This window comes from Anabrus simplex, chromosome 8 (assembly GCF_040414725.1).
Source record: "Anabrus simplex isolate iqAnaSimp1 chromosome 8, ASM4041472v1, whole genome shotgun sequence".
Taxonomy (NCBI): Eukaryota; Metazoa; Arthropoda; class Insecta; order Orthoptera; family Tettigoniidae; genus Anabrus; species Anabrus simplex.
In genome coordinates this window covers 82517675-82537514 of record NC_090272.1, presented here as the reverse complement: position 1 = coordinate 82537514, position 19840 = coordinate 82517675, and the positions used below count along the sequence as shown (strand labels likewise).

Below are 19840 nucleotides of genomic sequence, written 5' to 3'. Positions count from 1 at the left end.
GATCGTGATGTTCCTAGTCTGTAATGAAGCAGTAACTACATTCACATATAACGTTTCCGGACAATATTTGACTGCTTCTCTTTTTCCTTAGATCACTTCTGATGTGGATGATGTGGATGACGAAGAAGTAGCGCAATTATCTCCAGTTATTGCACCAAATACTAAACAATTCACTTTCTCTGTTATTATGTTTAGTTACGTATATATCTTTCAAATATTATGTATAATGTATTATTTAATTTCCATTTATATGAAATCTTGTGTTCATGAATAAAATTTGAGATCATGTTTGTCATTTAGTTGAAATTTGCTTTCTCGGCCATCCTACAAATCTGAAAATCCCTTCAGCAATAGCAAGCTCATAGTATGAACAAGCTAACACGTGTCTCATAATCAACGACTTATAAAGCGTCACGTCCCTGCAAAGGAAAAGGTAAGTACAGTATGGCTGAGCATTGGGATATAAACAACTGTTTAAGTGTGACCCCATATGGGGGCGCATGTACGTTTACAATTCGTAATGACCAATACGACCCCATATGGGGTCGCAATATTTTACCTAATATACATAATAAGTTAACCCAATATATCATAAATATATCCTCATTTCAGCGATCTTTTGCTTGGTTAAGCCTGTGAACGTTTTGGCACCAGGGAGTAACTCAATGTAATTAGCTCACGGCACTAGACGACAATCCCAAAAATTTCGGTCTGGCACTCAACGTGTTAAAGTACAGCAATCTTGTATTATTCTGAGTATATCTTCAAAGGGCCAGTAGAACTAGTGTAGATTTGTAGCCAAACACCAAAGCATCAAACATTAATGAGGCCACAGAAAATTACAAACTATTTCACTGATGACAGCACTTTATGGAGTTAAGGTATATACACCATCCTTTATAAAAGTAGAACTAAGTTAGATCTCATAGTAGTTCATGGAACACAGAAACCTTTATGAAATCATAGTCATGAAATATACACAAATTAACTTACCCAGCTGCAGTCATGTAGCTGCCCACTGCAGATGACAACTCCTTAAGATCCTCATCTTTCAGTTCCTCAATTTCAGGTTCAAGAGAAGATTCATCCAGGGTTTGCAACGCCGCAGCAGACCCATCCAAGCGGCTGCAGGAGAAGAACCATCAATCACAGTTATAAAGAATAAGTATTACTTAGTAAACAGAGTGGTGCCACATATGCAACAATGGCTTTTATTTCCATGACATATGAAGTTCTACAAATTCTAGTCTCTAAGTTATAACAGTTAACACTGTGTTGAGTCTTTTCATACCCTTTACATTAGCAATATTGTCCTCATCACTGGAAAGGTTTGCATTACAGTCCTGTTTTTATTGAGCACATCAAAGTTTTGAATTTTGGGAAACTGAATTTGGTGAATGTAAATAATTTAATTTATTATCTGTAGTGATATAATGAGAGCTCTAAAATTCACGAGGGTGGATGATAGGTAACATATAGCATTTTGAAACTTTTTGAAAAGCTATTTGGATCTGGATGTCCAAAGCTGGCAGACAGCAAAATTTGAATCTCAGCTACGACTTGTCAGAGTGAGCATTAACTAGTGGTGAAAGATGACACGTATGCTAGCTTCGTCCACATGTGAGGAGCAGTGAGCATTTTTGTGGGCAAAAGGAAAAAATCGGGTGAAATTCATTGAGAAATACTGGAGGTGTATGGTGCTGATTGGATTGCAACATTTCCAGATGGTACCGGTGCTTTGAAGATTGCCTAGAAAACCTTGCCGATGAACTGTGAATATTTCAACCCCACCTATTGCTAGAGGCACTGAGGTGGGAATTTGAAATGATTGGCAGGTGAATGACAGGTTGGGATTTCATAAAGTCAGTATACGCTGCATGCTCAAGAATCTGTCAAAAGGGCCAAAGAATTATGTAGGACAATACTTTCTGAACGGTGGTGGTGGTGGTGGTGGTGGTGGTGGTGGTGGTGGTGGTGGTGGTGGTGGTGGTGGTGGTATTTTTAAGAGAAAGTAACAATTGTTGACTATATCTTAACAAACTAAATGGGAACAACACTTTATAAAAAACTTAAGTTATTTACTAAAAAAACTCATTTTGAAAATAAAGGGAAACACAAAACAAATGATTTTAATAGGACTGTTCCCAAGTAACAGAAAACTTAAAATTTATATGCACTTTATTAGTCCTCTCTCAAGCACAAAGCGAATGATGATAAGATCAGCAGTATTCTTGTTGTTGGCTAGTATGAGTTTGAGTGATTCCTGCTGACTGAAGTTCCAACTTAGGTCAGAGAGACTGACACATTCACTGAGGAAAAGAGTCATGAATTCAGCACAACATGAACACACAGTGAGGTTTGCCCTCTTTCGGAGGTACAAGTGCGATCTTCCACAACCTACCCTCAACTTACATAAAACTACAGTGTCTCTCCTTGAAGGCTAGGAGGAGGACTGCCACTGGGTGGTTGTCTCAATTGTTCTCAGATTGTGGGGAGTTCAAACAGCCAGCCGCTCTCATTTCGTGGTTGCCAAGATCATTTAAACTCTTTGGGCTAAAGTCTGCCAATATGTCACCTTCATCTGAATGAGCAGTTTGTGGTCAAATATATTATTCTGATAAATTTGTATAAAAACAAGTGCACGTAGGTGTGATAATACAAAAGTGATAACACTATGTATGTTTGTATGTCTACCCCTTAGTGCTGTTTTCTGATACAGGGTGAGGAGATGATGTAAGATGCTTTCCTGATGCCAATAAAATTTGAGGAACTAATGAAGATGAAATTAATTATGGTGAATAAAATTGGGTAAGGAGGTGGAAGGAATTGGCTCTGGCCTATGAATAGGAACTGTCTCGGCATTTGCCTGGAAGTGAAAATAGGAAGTCACAGAAAACCATTCTCAGGACAGCCAATGGTAGGGTTCGAACCCATGCATCTCTAGAATGCAGAGCTTCGCTCCATAGCCATGGTGCCTTAACACGCGGGGCCACTCTGCTTGGTAAAATTAAAGTGATAAAATGAAAATGATAAATCATGACGATAGACAGCTATTGACTGGTCGAAGTTTGTGATATTCTTATACCAGATTGGTCATTGGAGCCATGAGCTAAATACTTGTAGAAATATTTGCAAAAGTAATGTTATAGACCACCATGATGGAACTTCTTGTAGTTTTACCCCTGTTACTTACAGAGAACAATGAAGACATTTTTTTTTTCTATTTGCTTTACGTCGCACAGACACAGATAGGTCTTATGGCGACGATGGGAGAGGAAAGGCCTAGGAGTGGGAAGGAAGTGGCCGTGGCCTTAATTAAGGTACAGCCCCAGCATCTGCCTGGTATGAAAATGAGAAAATACGGAAAACCCTCTTCAGGGCTGCCGACAGTGGGATTCGAATCTACTATCTCCCGGATGCAAGCTCACAGCCGCGCGCACCTGACCGCACGGCCAACTCGCCTGGTCAATGAAGACATAGGTCTACCACAAGGAGATGTATCTCTTCAACTTCATAGAATGATTTTTCTCATCCATGATTGAAGAAATTTGTCTCTGATTCCACCATACTGACGGACAAACTATGACCTTTCACCAGGTTGGAACAAATATAATGGCTGGTCAAACATGGAATATCTTTGTATGAACTGCGACAAAATCGAGATCTAATATGTTATTGTTTTATACTTAATGTCTTATTGTTCATGTTTTGGGACAATAATTGTCAAAAAAAGTATATACGTTCATCTCGTTATAAAAGAGGAAGCACTAGACTGGCTGAATTAAAAGGAGCACAACACCACTGAGAATTATTATTCAAGAAGAATGGATAGAATCTGTAAATTTAGTTACTAATATAATAATTGAGGTTATTTGAAGTAAAATATAGGTTACACAACCTGAGAAAAACCATCAATTGCAATATAAATCAGCTGATTATTGATAGTAAATACAGGATTGCCAAGCAAGTGTGTTTCGGCCAACAGTCACTGAGATATGCATGTGTCCTACAGAAAATTATGTTTTTTTTTTTAAACACTAGAACCGCCGGAGCGGTCAAAATGACCGCTACACATTTTCCAAACTCAATTTTGACTACAGTTTTTATTGTATGATATTGAGCTGCAGTGACTTTTCCTGATTAGTGTCCAGGAAAATCCATGTTAAATATAATTCATTTTGCATCAATAGATGGGGCGTTAGTAACGGCTATACCTACTACCGCCGGAGCGGTCATTTTGACCGCTGTATTAAATATCATAATAAAATGTATTATAACACATACCTCTCGTTGAGATATAATCATCTACTTATAATTATCCTATCAACAACGGTAATGTACAAAACCACAACAATGTAACTCGGATATATTACGAATTGTATGAGCATTATTTCCGCTGCGTCTCCGGTAGTGTTATCATTTGTCAACTTTTGTCAATTCGTCAGCTTGTCACAGTACAGTAAACATGTCCCCTAAACCATCAGTTGCTGAGTCTATTGCATGACATTCCTGAAGATAAGTTTGATGTAAAATGTGGTCCCACCGAGCTCGATAGCTGCAGTCGTTTAAGTGCGGCCAGTATCCAGTATTCGGGAGATAGTGGGTTCGAACCCCACTGTCGGCAGCCCTGAAAATGGTTTTCCGTGGTTTCCCATTTTCACACCAGGTAAATGCTGGGGCTGTACCTTAATTAAGGCCACGGCCGCTTCCTTCTCAGTCCTAGCCCTTTCCTGTCCCATCGTCGCTATAAGACCTATCTGTGTCGGTGCGACGTAAAGCCAATAGCAAAAAAGTGGTCCAGATATAAAGGATCTAAAAAGAGAAAATGCACATGAAGCTAACGACCAGTCAAATGATAACTCGTAAAGCAGCGATTCATATCGCGCTGAAAACCGTATTGTTCAGGCTGAAGGTAAGTTCATATTAGTATGAAGGGCATACTGTATTATTTTACAATGTAGTTTTTTCCACACAAATGAAGTACATTACATATCAGTACTTACGTCCACCTTCTCAACATAATCTCCTTGTAACTGTATGCAATTTTGCCATCGATGTGTCAGTCTCTCCAGACCTTCCTGAAACCATTCTTTCGGAATGCTGCGTACCCAGGCCTTGGCATATGTGTCCAGTTCTGCAAAACTGCGACCACGCAGAGGTTTCTTCATGTTCCCGAACAGGTGATAAATTACTTCTTTGGCGGTGGTCTGTCCTTGAGCTTCCATTGCATCGATTGTTGTTTCGTTTGTGGCTCATGGTAATGGAGCCATGTCTCATCACCAGTCGCAAGCCTAGCCATGAAGTTGGATGGATCTTGATCATGGTGTTGCAAAAATTATCTTCACACATCCACACGCCTCGGCTTTTCGCCTGTAGACGAGGATTTTAGGCACCCACATGGATGACACCTTCGGCTAATTGACGTGGCTGCCTCCATTTCCGTAAATGTGATGCATTTGTTTTTCTTGGATGGCCTGTTCGACCTGGGCAACGCTGGCTGGTGTTGACACTGTCACATTCCTTCCAGAACTGGTTCCCTTGTCCACCGATGTGCGTCCTGTTTTCCAACCATCCACCCTGTTGTAAACTGTTTTCCGTGACAACGCATGTTCTCCGCAAACTGCCACCAAGCGCCGATGAATTTCTGCACTGGTCATACCTTCTTTCCATAGGAATCAAGTCATACAGCGCTGTCCCTGACGGTTGCTCTCCATGTTGTCTGCTCCTACGCTGACAGTATTGTTATGAAATGGCTATGACAAGTGCATTCGTTGGCCCCTGTTCGTGTGCTGCTACCAAACGGTGGAACAAGACACTAGTTACACGTCAGCACCTTCAAAAGTGAAATGTGAACCATACCCGGACGTACAAACAATAAAGTGTAAAACAATATAGTACGCCCCTCGTATTATTATATCTAACAGCATAACAAGTTTGATATAATTCCTTGATTTATACCGTATTAAAATTATAATGATGCCTTGCATAGGCTGAGTACTGACGAGTTTTCAATTATTCTATTACAGCCGTAGAAACAGTAACCCGTAAAGCATGGTATAATACGGGACGCAACAACGAAGGTAAAAGCCTCCCATGGCCAGATAATGTGCCTTCAGGTACTGATGGCATCAGGGAGTGGACTGTAGCAGACTGGGAAGATGACACTTGGTTGGATTGCTCGCCATACACCCTTTGAAAGAAAATCCAGGACTTACTCCATATTCAAAGTGGCATGTTTCTGACAATAGTGTAACGAGTGGGTGGAGTCTTTTTATTGATAATTAAATACTGACACTCCTAAAGCAATGTACAGAAACAGAGGCAGAACTATAATAATGAGTAACCGTGCGTATCGAGAACGAAAGTATAGTAATTTCAATAGCGGTCAAAATGACCGCATCGGCGGTTCCAGGTATACAAAATATTCCGGCGGTTCTAGTGTTAAATTTCAGGTAGAACAACAATGTGTGGAAGCCCAAAATATAATATCGAGTGCAAAACTGCGTATGGACAAGTGAGATGAGAGAGACATGGGCAATGGCGGCTGTCAGGTAGCAATGACCAGTCCAGACGAGATGGCATGAATCTACGTAAGATAAGTAACATTTCCCTATCTATTTATTATTAAGAATAGCATTATTCCTCTGAATACTTTTCACCTATTTACATTGTGATAATTTAATTAAATTAATTTTGAATTTAAATAATAATAATAATAATAATAATAATAATAATAATAATAATAATAATAATAATAATAATAATAATAATAATAATCATCGTATGGCCTCAGCTACCATGCGTAGACATTTCGATTTGATGCTATCTGGCTGGCTATTCATCAACTTCGACGTTCTGTTTTACTCTAGGCCTACTAGATGGCAGACTGAATAAACCGAAACTCTCTTGGGCGTCTATGGCTGAGATTTGATTAATTTTGTTGGGTAAACACCAAATGTGTCACCCAAGATCTTTTACATGCCGACATCATACAACATGGAGTGTGGATTGGACTTTTTTCGCCCTTCAAAAATCCAACTACCTCTGCCGGGTTTGAATTCGCTATCTTGGGATCTGGAGGCCGATACTCTACCACTGATCCTTAGAAGCAGCTAATTTAAATTTAAATACTTGAAGAGGAATGACAGGTATTGTGTTTTCAATAACTAGTGGATAACTTGATGATGGATAAATCTTGCTAATGTAGGGGAAGGAAATTTTGTCATTTACAAGTGGAGAAGTGAAGTAGTTAATTGCCATGATATAGGAATTGTGGAAGGATTGAATTTAAGGCTGGTATTATACTATCAAGAACTTGGATAACAACTTTGATCAAATAATTTGATCAATGCCTGATGCCATGTTGTAATCAAAGATATGCTATTACTCTACATCAAATATCTTGGACAATCTCTGCAATCTTTTCTCTGAGAAGGCTGTGTAAACAAAAGTGGAACCTGAGCAGGCTCCCCCTCTAGTTGCAAGTGCATGTGCAGTAATAATTATAGGACTACTGATAAGAAAAGTCTGACATTTTGGGTGAGGTCATGGGTTGTGAGGAGAACTCAATGGAAATTGTGAATACAATAATTAATGAATTTGAAAAGTGAGGACCCAGAAACATACCGGAGATACATAAGAATGGATATAGACACATTTCAGAAGTTAGATGAGAAAGTTGCTCCATTAGTGGTCAAGCAAAATACCCATTTGAGAAATGTTATAAATTTAGAAGAGCAGCTGGCAGTAACTCTTCGGTTTTTTGCCACTGGAGCATGTCCAAATATATATGCAATATATTACATGTATTCCGGGAATTACGACTGAAGATGTGAGAAAAATAAATGTTCTCAGGACCCAATACTCGGCTGGAAAGATAAAGGTAATTAGTGATATTATTTTATGTTGTAATTATAACACTAAGTTTCACTAGGCATACATAGTAAAAATGTAATAATATCAGCAATTACCTTAATCTTTTCAGCCAAGTATTGGGTACTGAGAACGTTCTTTTCCTTTTTTCATTTTTTCATATGCTCAACCATAATGACCCTTAAAAGTTCATTTGCCATATTGCTGTACTTCTTTAATCGCAAATCTCTGTTTTATAATATGTGAACTTTGTGTTATACAGCAAATATTTCTCCTCATACACTGCAATAAGCTGTTTCACTGCAGTGACGCTCCAATTTAATTATTAGCCATTTTTACCAGATTATCTGTCCGGCTCCATGGCTAAATGGTTAGCGTGCTGGCCTTTGGTCACAAGGATCCCGGGTTCGATTCCCGGCAGGGTCGAGAATTTTAACCATCATTAGTTAATTTCGGTGGCATGGGGGCTGGGTGTATGTGTTGTCTTTGTCATGATTTTATCCTCATCACGACGCGCAGGTCGCCTACGGGAGTCAAATCAAAAGACCTGCACCTGGCGAGCCGAACATGTCTTCGTACACTCCCGGCACTAAAAGCAATACGACATTTCATTTACCAGGTTATCTTTCACTTTTATTACGAAAACTTTGATCAAATATAACAACATGGAGAAACTCGTCAAATATTGATCCAGGATGGTTTTCATCTAAGTTCTTTTATCAAAGGTGATCAAATTTCTTTGATCCAAGTTATTTGAATCCAAGTTCTTTGATAGTGTAATACCGACCTATGGATCATCGAAGATAATAATGGGGACATTATTAATATTTAAAGTACAGTTCATAATGAAATAATTGCAACAGTATAAAAAAACTGCATTGATAAATGAAGATTAAGATAGTGTGATAATGTTGAAAATAGGTTGTATTAATATGGGAAAAATTGCACAGGGTCTTTGGAAATACTGAGGAAGAGAATTATGAATGTCATGAGATGATTTATTATGGACATCTGTGTGCATGAGTACACTTCACTGTGGAAAGTCAGCATGAATATTCAATGTCCTTAAGAAACGATGTAGGTATATTAAATTACATCATGGTAATATCTATCTAACAGAGGAATAATGCTGTGTTGAGTGCCATCTTTAGTAAACTTAGATTAAATGCATAGAGTTCAATAACCTCTTTTCAGCATAATCCCATATTGTGAAATGAGTCAAGAAGTATGATCACCAGGAGTTATTGGAGAGATTAATCCAGCGTTGTTGTCTTGGAATGTCTGCGCTGATCTATTCATTTTCTTGTTTGAGTTATTTCTGCTGAATATGCAATGTTGTTTGTAGTTAAGAGTATTTATCCATTGTTAGTTAGGTGGAGAACTACCAGATGTAAGCAGCAGTCTTCGTCATGCTGATGTAGTCATTTCCTTTGTTATTTTATTAGTATTTCAAGAATTTCAATGTTGTTGATGGTTCTAGTTTTATTCTCCATTCAAGTTGAATATTTTAATTATTATTAAAATTCTCCCACTGATGCTTTCACGGCCCATACTTATATACATGATACAGGCTTTTGGGCTTATGCCGTGTCAAGAAAATAAGGTGAAATTCTTTACGTTTCGCAGGGAACTGTGCTCTGCGTCTTCAGAAGAAATCTTGACTGTCCACGAGAAAGGCTTCTTAAACAATGACTCTTTAAATTTAGACGCTATAATAAAGTGGAAATGGTACGTTCATTCGCCACCAGACGGCTCCCAGGACGTGGCACAGCGCTAGCGTTCGACGCAGAAGCTGACTGAACCATCAGAATCAGTCTAAGAGGTTCACAAAACATGTGTATATAACATATGACATTGACAGGTGTATGACATAGACACAAGCCTGGAATGAAACATCTGGCGATGAGGAACGTACGAATTTGGAAAACACCAAGACGAAACAACAATAGTGAAGGGACAGGGAAGGGAACTACCTACGTAAATTCTTAATGGCTGGCAACCAGGTATTACTTAATTGATAGCCGGTTCCCTGTTGAAATTGTTAGGATTTATATGTATTTCCACAGCTTCCTGTATAATCCGGGACCTGTAGTGTCTAGTGTGGGGTAAGAACTCGAACATCTTGGAACATGAAATCATGACCCGACGATACAGCGTACTCAGCTATTGCCGATTTGTCTGGCCGGTTGAGACGAATATTACGTTCATGTACCTTGATACGGGTACCAATGGACCGGCATGTTTGGCCGATGTATGCCTTACCGCAAGTGCAGGGAATTTCATATACCCCAGGATGTAAAAGTGGAGACAATCTGTCCTTGGTTTTACTCAGACTGTGAGTAATTTTAGTGGCGGTACCAAACATGGTTTTTATATTGTGTTTGCGGAGGACCTTGGCAATTCGATCTGTGGTGTTGTGAATGCAAGGCAAGTAGGCAGTTCCCTTCACTTCTTCCTTCTGTGAGCTTTGCTTGGTCCTTTCTCTGGGATGCAGGGCTCTATGAATCTGCAAATCACTATAACCATTACCCTTGAATGCGACTTTGAGCGTGTCCATCTCCACCTGGATATTTGATGGCTCACAAATTCGTCTCGCCCTCTTGGCGAGTGTCCTGAGAATGCCTTGTTTTTGTGCTGCATGGTGGTGAGAATCTGCATGAAGGTAGCGATTTGTGTGGGTAGGCTTACGATAGACAATATGTCCTAAGGAGCCGTCCGATTTCTTTCTTACTAGAACATCCAAGAAAGGAAGGCATCCGTCCGACTCCATCTCCATAGTGAATTTTATCGAAGGATGTTGCTGATTTAGGTGGTTTAGAAATAGCCAAGCTCATGGGAAGTAGGAAAATGATGATGGTGAAATTACGCTTGAGGAAGCGGAAAGGATGGTAAATAAACTCCATTGTCGTAAAGCACTGGGATTAGATGAAATTAGACCTGAAATGGTGAAGTATAGTGCAAAGGCAGGGATGAAATGGCTTCATAGAGTGGTAAGATTAGCATGGAGTGTTGGTAAGGTACCTTCAGATTGAACAAAAGCAGCAATTGTACCTATCTCTAAGCAAGGGAAAGGAAGGATTGCAACAAATATCGAGGTATCTCATTGATTAATATACCAGGCAAAGTATGCCCTGGCATCTTGGAAGGAAGGGTGTGTTCAGTGATTGAGAGGAAGTTAGATGAAAACCAGTGTGATTTCAGACCACAGAAAGGCTGTTAGGATCAGATTTTCAGTGCGCACCAGGTAACTGAAAAATGCTACGAGAGGAATAGGGAGTTGTGTTTATGTTTCGTAGATCTAGAGGGAAAAAATGTTTGCTATACTGGGGGACTATGGTATTAAGGGTAGATTATTAAATCAATCAAAGGCATTTATGTCCATAATTGGGCTGCAGTGAGAATTGATGGTAGAATGAGCTCTTGACTCAGGGTACTTACAGGGGTTAGACAAGGGTGTAATCTTTCACCTTTGCTGTTCGTAGTTTACATGTATCATCTGCTGAAAGGTATAAAGTGGCAGGGAGGAGTTCAGTTAGGTGGAAATGTAGTAAGCAGTCTGGCCTCTGCTGTTGACTTAGTCTTAATGGCAAATTATGCCGAAACCTGCAGTCTAATATCTTGGAACTTGGAAACAGGTGCAATTAGTATGGTATGAAAATTAGCCTTTTGAAGACTAAATTAATATCAGTAGGTAAGAAATTCAACAGAAATGAATGTCAGATTGGTGATACAAAGCTGGAAAAGGTAGATAATTCCAAGTATTCAAGATGTGTGTTCTCCCAGGATGGTAATATAGTAAGTGAGATTGAATCAAGGTGCAGTAAATCTAATGCAGTGAGCTCGCAATTGCGATCAACAGTATTCTGTAAGAAGTAAGACAGCTCCCGATGAACCTATCTTTACATCGGTCTGTTTTCAGACCAACTTTGCTTTATGGGAGTGAAAGCTGGGTGGACTCAGGACATCTTATTCATAAATTAAGTAACAGACATGAAAGTAGCGAAAATGATTGCTGGTACAAACGGGTGGGAACAACGGCAGCAGAGTACTCGGAATGAGGAGATAAAGGCTAAGTTAGGAACGAACTCTACGGATGAAGCTGTACGCATAAACCAGCTTCAGTGGTGGGGTCATGTGAGGCGAATAGAGGAGGATAGGTTACCTAGGAGAATAATGAACTCTGTTATGGAGGCTAAGAGAAGTAGATGATGATGGTTAGACTCGCTTTCTAACGATTTAAAGATAAGAGGTATAGAACATAATGAGGCCACAGCACTAGTTGCAAACAGAGGATTTTGGCGATGTTTAGTAAATTCACAGAGGCTTGTACACGGAACGCTAAAAGGCAGAACGGTCTATAATGATGTATGTATGTAGACACAGGTATGTGCATAGCTCTATTAAGCTGTAAAATGTTGTCTTTTTAAGTTGACCTGGATGATTGGAGTCATTTTTGATAAAAGTATCTGTTTGAGCAGCATTTCTGAAATTTGAAAATCGAAATGAACAAAATTTCTTGTATTTGTTAAATCCACATAAACTCAAAGTTCCATAATTCTCAGATTCTATCGTAAAATGCACTTGTTTAAGTAAGCTTTCTCTTCTTGCTTTTTTTCTGTCATTTTCGCATACCCTGGTCACAGATTCGTTATGTGTAGTACAGGTGGACTTTGTCCAGTTCTACGGCAGAATGCCCTTCCTGATACTGATCCTGTGCTGTAGGACATATTCATTAATACTGTGTGTTTCTGTGGTCGTTGATAGTGTAGCACACTGTTCGCAAATAATACATCAGGTTTCACCTTTTGCTCATCGATAATAACAAATATATCATCGACGTATCTTAACCAACTAATCAATCCATCTATTTTATCCACTATTTTATTGTATTCCATGTAATCCATGAATACGTTTGCTAAACTACCTGAAGCCGGTGAACCCTTTGCTAGGCCGTTAGATCGTTTGCAAATTTTGTTGTCAAACGTGAAATAGTAAATTCTAGTAATGTTAAAAATTCTTCAATTTCCACCTTACTTAATTTGCTGAGTTGCATTAAATTCTTTCTTACTAATTTTATCCTGCAACATGCATGAATAAATAATTTTCAATTATGAGGAGTATTTTTTAAGTAAGTTCCGTTTTGATACATCAACAATCCAAGTAAACTTCTTGTATGAATTTTATTTTCTCATGAAAGACCATAATTTTATCTACTTTTCCACATAATTGCCACGAACATTAAGGCACTTACCATAACAAACAAAAAGCTTTTGTATTCCGTCATAGAAGGTTGGCGCCTGACTTGACAGCAACTGCAACATGGCCGTTTTGAGGCTATTGTCTTTATTGTAGCACCGACTTCTGAGATGCTTCTTCAGGTGCAGAAACACGTTATAGTAACTGGGGCTGTACTGAGGATGATGAAATTGTTCCCAGCCAAATGATATGATGGTATCTTGAGTTCGATAGGCCACATGTGGTCTGGCGTTGTGATGCAGCATTTTACTCAGCATGCCACCCTTTTTGTTTTGAATTGCACAGCACAGTTTTTTTAGGGTCTCACAATATGTTTCGGAATTTGCGTCACCACAAGACAATAGATCAACAAGTAACACCCCCTTCCTGTCCCAAAACATGGTACACATGATTTTCCGAGCTGAAATTATTTCTTTACAAAAGAAAATATTTATAAAATCCTCCTATCAATACAAGTCAAGTCATCTGTTAGATGAAGCAAAGTCTATACATGTTTCAGCCTAATCTCAAGGCCATCTTCAGTAGTAAAACAATGATTACATAATATACAAACAAATTAAAAATCGTAATGATGTGAAGTGACAGTGATCATGATTAGTAAGTTAAAAACACATTGAGGTACAAAGTCCTCTCGTCTAATAGATCTTGCTGACTGTTAAATAAAAACACTATGCTGAGGAGTGTAGTGAGACCATCAATACTACGAATAAAACGTGTATAACATCTGTAATGAGAAAAAAAGGAATATATGAGTGGATGAAGAACAAGTTAAAAATGATGTACGAAAAGAAAACTCGTATGACTTACTTGTAACTAAAAGTTGTCGTCTCGAATGGAGATGACCTTGTCGGTCTCAAGTCACATTGACAACTAAGCCTGTGTGTGGCTTACTGTGTATCTGTGTCGATGTGGATGGGAGGGGTAATGGAGGGGGAGGGGCAGGGAGGGAGGGACGTTGTGATTTGCGGAAGGAGGGTGTTGATGGAAGGGCGGGTCTTGTTCTAGAATGTCGGTAGTGAAACTCTTTTTTATTAATGAACTGTTCGCAGATGAGCGGGACAAAGGTTTCCAATAAAATATTTTTCTTTTCGTTGATTTCATTTAAGTTATACACGGGATTGTTATATTATTATTTGTTTAAACTTCACTTTCTTGGGTGATGTGAATGCTGCCATTCCATGTAACATACGCCACCCATGTTTCATTGCCTGTGACAATTTGGCTTGAAAATCGTCACCATCAGCATCATAATGCTTGAGAAAAGTCAAGGCACTGCCTAAACGTTCGGTTTTGTGAGCTTAGGTCAATATTTTTGGTACCCATTGTGAGCACAATTTTCGATAATTTAAGCATTCTGTAACGATGTTGTCGATAACACTTCTTGAAACTAGAGGGAACTCCTCTGATAACACAGAAATCGTGAAGCGCTTGTTCACCCTCACTTTGTCGTTGACTTTGTGTAGCAACTCGTCAGCGATCACTAAGGGTCACCCACTTCGTTCGTTGCCATGAACATTCTTCCAGCCATCTTTGAAAGCTCTTACCCATTTGCATACCAATCTATCACTCATAATGTTTTGTCCATACACTTCACAAAACTGACAGTGAATTTCAACTGCTTTCACGCCTTTAGCACTAAGAAAATGAATAACAGCACGTATTTCACAGTCAGTGGGATCCTCAATCGACGGAAGCATTTTAAATATGCACAAACTAACGTATACATGGTCAGTTGTTGGTGTAGTGGCCTCTGTGGCTTGCCAACAGATGTAGATACATGGTGCGCATGCGCAGGACACCAACCGCAGTGTTGCAGCAGCGGTATTTCAAAATGGTACTTAGTAAAAAAATACGCTTCGTATAAAAGTATATTGACAAGGTGGACCAAACACATACTATTTTAAATAGTTTTAATAAAAACACTGGGCTTGAGAAATAAGACCTCAGAGTGAGAACTCGAGAAGCTAGAACGAATGATAGGGAAAAAGATCTTGGAGCCATTCGAATAAAAGAAACACGGAAGCTCTGGAAGAACGATGATGTACAAAACAAGGTAGGAAATACAATAGATACCATGAGGAAAACAAGGCCGACTTTCTTTGGCCATGTGCTCCACAGGAATGACAACAGGCTGACAAGTTTGGGAACTCAACAGGCAAACCTAGATGGCAGAAGAAAGTGGCTTAAGGCTTAATGCTGAGCTGGATAATAGAGCAAGTTATTTATTTATTCATTCGTGTCAGAGGTACCAATATATACAAGAAAGAGATACTGAATATGAAAAATATATATGAAAAAATTAATTGTATATAGTTATAAATGAAGCACTCGGAAAAATCTGCATATGGAAAATCATACATAAAAATCAAAAAGGAGAAATCAAGTATTACATGAAAAATATCTATTGTCGCGGCCAAAAAATTAGGCGGGTCAGAGAAATTACGCTGTTGACAAGGTTATGTAGCAACTGGCGAAGAAATGTCTAACTGAGCTCATCATTTCGGAGCGCGAGGCAGGTTGTTCTCTCTCAAGCTCCTGATGTTACTTCATACAATGTTTCGAAACAAATTATACTACAAGCTTCAGAAAAGACTGCTGATTTCAGTGGTATAACTATTTTCCACATAAACCCTTTAAATGATTATTAAAAATAAAATCTTGAACGAATAAATTTAAATCCATAGAATCATGTATTGAAAATTTCAGTAAGCGGCCAAGTTTTTATTTCTTCAGCCAATAAAATTTTGTCTGCGGGAAAAATGTAAAGAATCGCCTGACTTACATTTTTTATCTGAAACATATTTCCATGAGTCTTGTAGTTTCCCTGGAAAATTGCCCGGAAAGCGATCATGTAAATGACGCTAGCTGAGACAGTTCTGGGCGCGCACGCCAGCATTGGCTGCAGGGCGCCGAAAATACTTTCGTATTACATATTAATCTGTATCAGTTTTAATACATTATAACTTTAAATATTTGAATAATGTGTACTGGACTGAGTAATATAAAGAACTACTTTAAAGAATAGGTTTACATTAATTTGCAATGAATTAAGAATTGGTTTCTAGCTAAAAGGCAGTCTTAAGATTGGTTTCTAGCTAAAAGGCAGTCTTAAGATTTCTTAGTCACTGTCATCACTCATCTCACTATCTGTCGAGTCGTCATTTACACTGATGATGAATGACTCCATTGTTTCGTGCCTTACTATTTCCTTGACCCAAACGTCTGCTTGAAGATTTTCCACGTGATTGAAGCACTTTTCCCAGTCTGCAGCAGTCACACGGACGATGGCTTCTGATGCAAGGTTTTCTACGTCCTTTATTTTGAATGTCTTATTCCTCTCTGCCACTTCTCTCTTGGCTTGAGCCCAAATTATTTCAATTGGGTTGTATTGGCAGTGGTAGGGTGGCAACCTTACTACCTCATGGCCCCAAGAGAGAGATAATTTATCAAGTTTTCCTTGGAGATGAAAGTATTTTATGGTTGGGTGAATATTTTGCTTCATTAACGCATCTCTGGACCGAACGAAAGCTAACATTACACATTGTTGCAGTCAATTCTTGGCTTTTCTTGAAGCTCACAGACTGCAAAATATTTGAGTTGGCCAACTTCTGCACGTATTGCAATACATTCACAATTACGGATTGTGTCTGGCTGGCTAAATCATCAGTCTTAAGCCCTTCCAACCGACGATGCTTCAGAAGAGTTTCTTGTTCGTTTCTCGCACTTAATTTGTCCTCTTCAGATAACAGACCTGAAGAAACAGTGGGCTGAACACATTCACTATCCATCTTTAACTGCACTTACGGTGCGAGCTCAAAAGTTGCATGACAGGGAATGACTTGGCACTCAGATAAGGTGGCCTGGAGCGGATGGGCTTCAACTAGACAGCACTGCACGATCAGCGTTGCCAATCCGTGCTCGGAGGTAAGCGACTCTCGAACCATCTGTCGCTTTGTCGTTCCCATATCCGACGACAGCGTAGTTTTCCTCACCCGCCTAATTTGGTGGCCGCGATAGTACACTATATATACAATATTTACACAAGTTGTGACCAGTCCTTGGCTACAATTATGGCACTTTTTCCAGCCAGTGCCAGTTCCAACCCTGTACATTAATCTGGGCATAGACAACAGTCCAAGAGATGCCTAGAAGTCTGTTCCTCTTCACATTCACACAATGAGTCCCCACCATGCACGATACCCCATTTCATAAGATTATCCTTAAATCTGCAATACCAGTCCGCAGTCTGTTTAAGGTTTTCCATATATACCATCCCTCTTCGTGACCAGGTGGCAACTTTTCTTCAGTTTCAACACGTTCTGGATGATTTGGGTACCTTTGATTTCACAGATTAACCCTGGCCTCTTTTGGGTTAGAATCAAGTGGAGCAGAAGACTGTAGAAAACTCTTCCTGGACTTCAGTCGAGTTGGTGGTGGCTGATGTTCATGAAGGGGAAGGGCTGAGATGCTGCAAACCTTTTGTCTCTAAATATTAGCGGTCACCTCACGTCTAATATCAGGTGGGGCTATACCTGCACATGAATACAACTTCAGTGTGGGTGTTGGATTTAAACAGCCTGTGATTAACCTGCAGGTTTCATTCAAGGCAATGTCAACTTTCTTTGCGTGAGCTGATTTGTACCACACGGGACTAGCATATTCAGCAGCAGAGTAGCAGAGTGCAAGGGCAGTTGTCCTTACTGTCTGGGGATGGGCACCTTATCCAAAACCAGTTACCTTACGCAGTAGGCAGTTTCGTGATGAAATGTTTGCCTTGAGTTTGGTGCAGTGTGTGGTGAAGGTCAGCAAACGATCCAGGGTAACACCAAGATAAACTGGGGTATTGCTGTGTTCCAGCTCCATTCCTTTCCAATTCACACGCAGCGTCTGCGAGGCTTCTTTGTTGTAATGGACAGAAACATCTTTAAACAGATAATTAAGGACAGGTGGGTACCCGAAGATGACATCAAGCCTGTGAAATGACAACCAAAGTCAGAAGAAGGAGAAAATTCTCATATCAAGAACATGTGGGCAAGGATATAACAACAGGGTTGGAAACCAAAAGAAAGAGAAAAGGTGGCCCAAAGAGGGCATAACAATACTTTTAAAAAACCGATTGATTGACAACTGCTCATGGATTACTGGGCAATCTTCAACCTATTTCTTAAAATTAATTGAAGGCACAGATAGTTAGATATCCCCCAACATATATGAATGTCAATCTTAAACATTGATAGTCCTACTTTCAGTAGGAAAGTAAATAATGCTTTTATAATCTAGATTACACAAGGAAGAAGAGAGGATTATGCAACAATATAGACTGCAACATGATGCAGTCAGTACTGCAGATGGATTGCATGTCAAATGTTAATCAATGAGTTGAAAGTCCCAACAACAGCTGATGTATGACGACATTACAGCCATGCAATATCATATGTCATGTAAACAGTCCAGGAACATTATTACGTTATGCAATTCTGGAAAGTGCATTACTGATATAAACATACAGCCACATTTATAACTACTTATTTTTACATACTGCTTCAACCAACCAGTTTATTTAATCATGGTGTATTTATAAGGAGGTGATAATATGGATATAGAATGGTAATTATCTAAAATGCTGTAAGAAATTATATTGTAATTATTCATTCTGTATATGCAACCATGTAGAAAAACAATATAAATGATAAAAGAAGACAAATTAGCTGTTATCATAAAATATCAAAGCAAGCAAGTTGGAGTTATTTTGATTTTCCTATCACACGTTTTTCAGATAGAAAATTCCCTCTGTGGATTAGTGGTAGAGCATATGCCTCTGGATTCCAAGTTCATACGTTCAAACCCAGCAGAGGTGGCTGGATTTCTGAAGAATGGATGGTAGGTAACCTGAACATCAGTTTCCACAAATCATGGTTAGATTTCTCAGAATGGTTCAGATGACATACACACTTGAATTTTTTTTTTTTTCTGACTTAACACCCTATTTAGTAGTTTCTACATACACCTTACCACAAGAAGGACTATCCAAATTGCATCAAAAATGATGAAAATATTCAGACAATTAGTAAAATTGTGCATGCACATTGGTGACAAGAGTATCAGGATGATAGCCAATATGGTGAACATTGATAGAGAGACTGTAGTAAGAGATATTCTGCATGACAAGAGAAAACTGCTGGTCCCTAGAAATCTCACTCTGGAACAAAAGAACAACAGGAAAGCAATTTGGTCCAAAATCTTGCAGCACGCCCAAAAGCAATCAGACGCTCTGAAAAATGTCATAACATGTGGTGAAACACAGATCTTTCAACATGATCTTGAAACAAAGAGGGAATCAATGCACTGGAAGAGTTCAGGCTCTCCAAGAATTAAAAACACAAGAACAAGTAAGTCAAAATGCAAGGTGATGCAAATTGCTTTCCTTGAAAGGGTGTCCGAGGGTCAAACAGTTAATCAACACTAGCATACTGAGGTTTGGGGAAGACTAAGAGAATGAATGAGGAAGAAGGAGCCAGTTATCTATTTTCAAAATCTTTCTCCACTTGGAGGCCGCCTAAGACAGATAACACACTGAAACAATTTCATTACAAAATAAAAATACAAATGTAAATTATAAGTCTCAGTCTGGTGAATACAAGTGGTATCTGAATATCAAAATAGAACCCCTGAGTGTTTTCAGTCCCCAGTCGATGAACTCCTTGGAGCTGAT

At 39.1% G+C, this 19840-nt stretch overlaps 1 protein-coding gene across 5 annotated transcripts in view; it reads right to left on the bottom strand.

Annotated features, from left to right (window-relative positions):
- LOC136878810 (uncharacterized) overlaps positions 1 to 19840 on the bottom strand; it is a 648211-nt gene that overhangs the window by 354711 nt on the left and 273660 nt on the right. For all 5 annotated transcript variants that reach the window (XM_067152303.2, XM_067152306.2, XM_067152305.2 and 2 more), the window contains one exon: positions 994 to 1125. In XM_067152303.2, coding sequence (XP_067008404.2) covers positions 994 to 1125 — 132 coding nt within the window. The remainder of the gene's footprint in view (positions 1 to 993; positions 1126 to 19840) is intronic.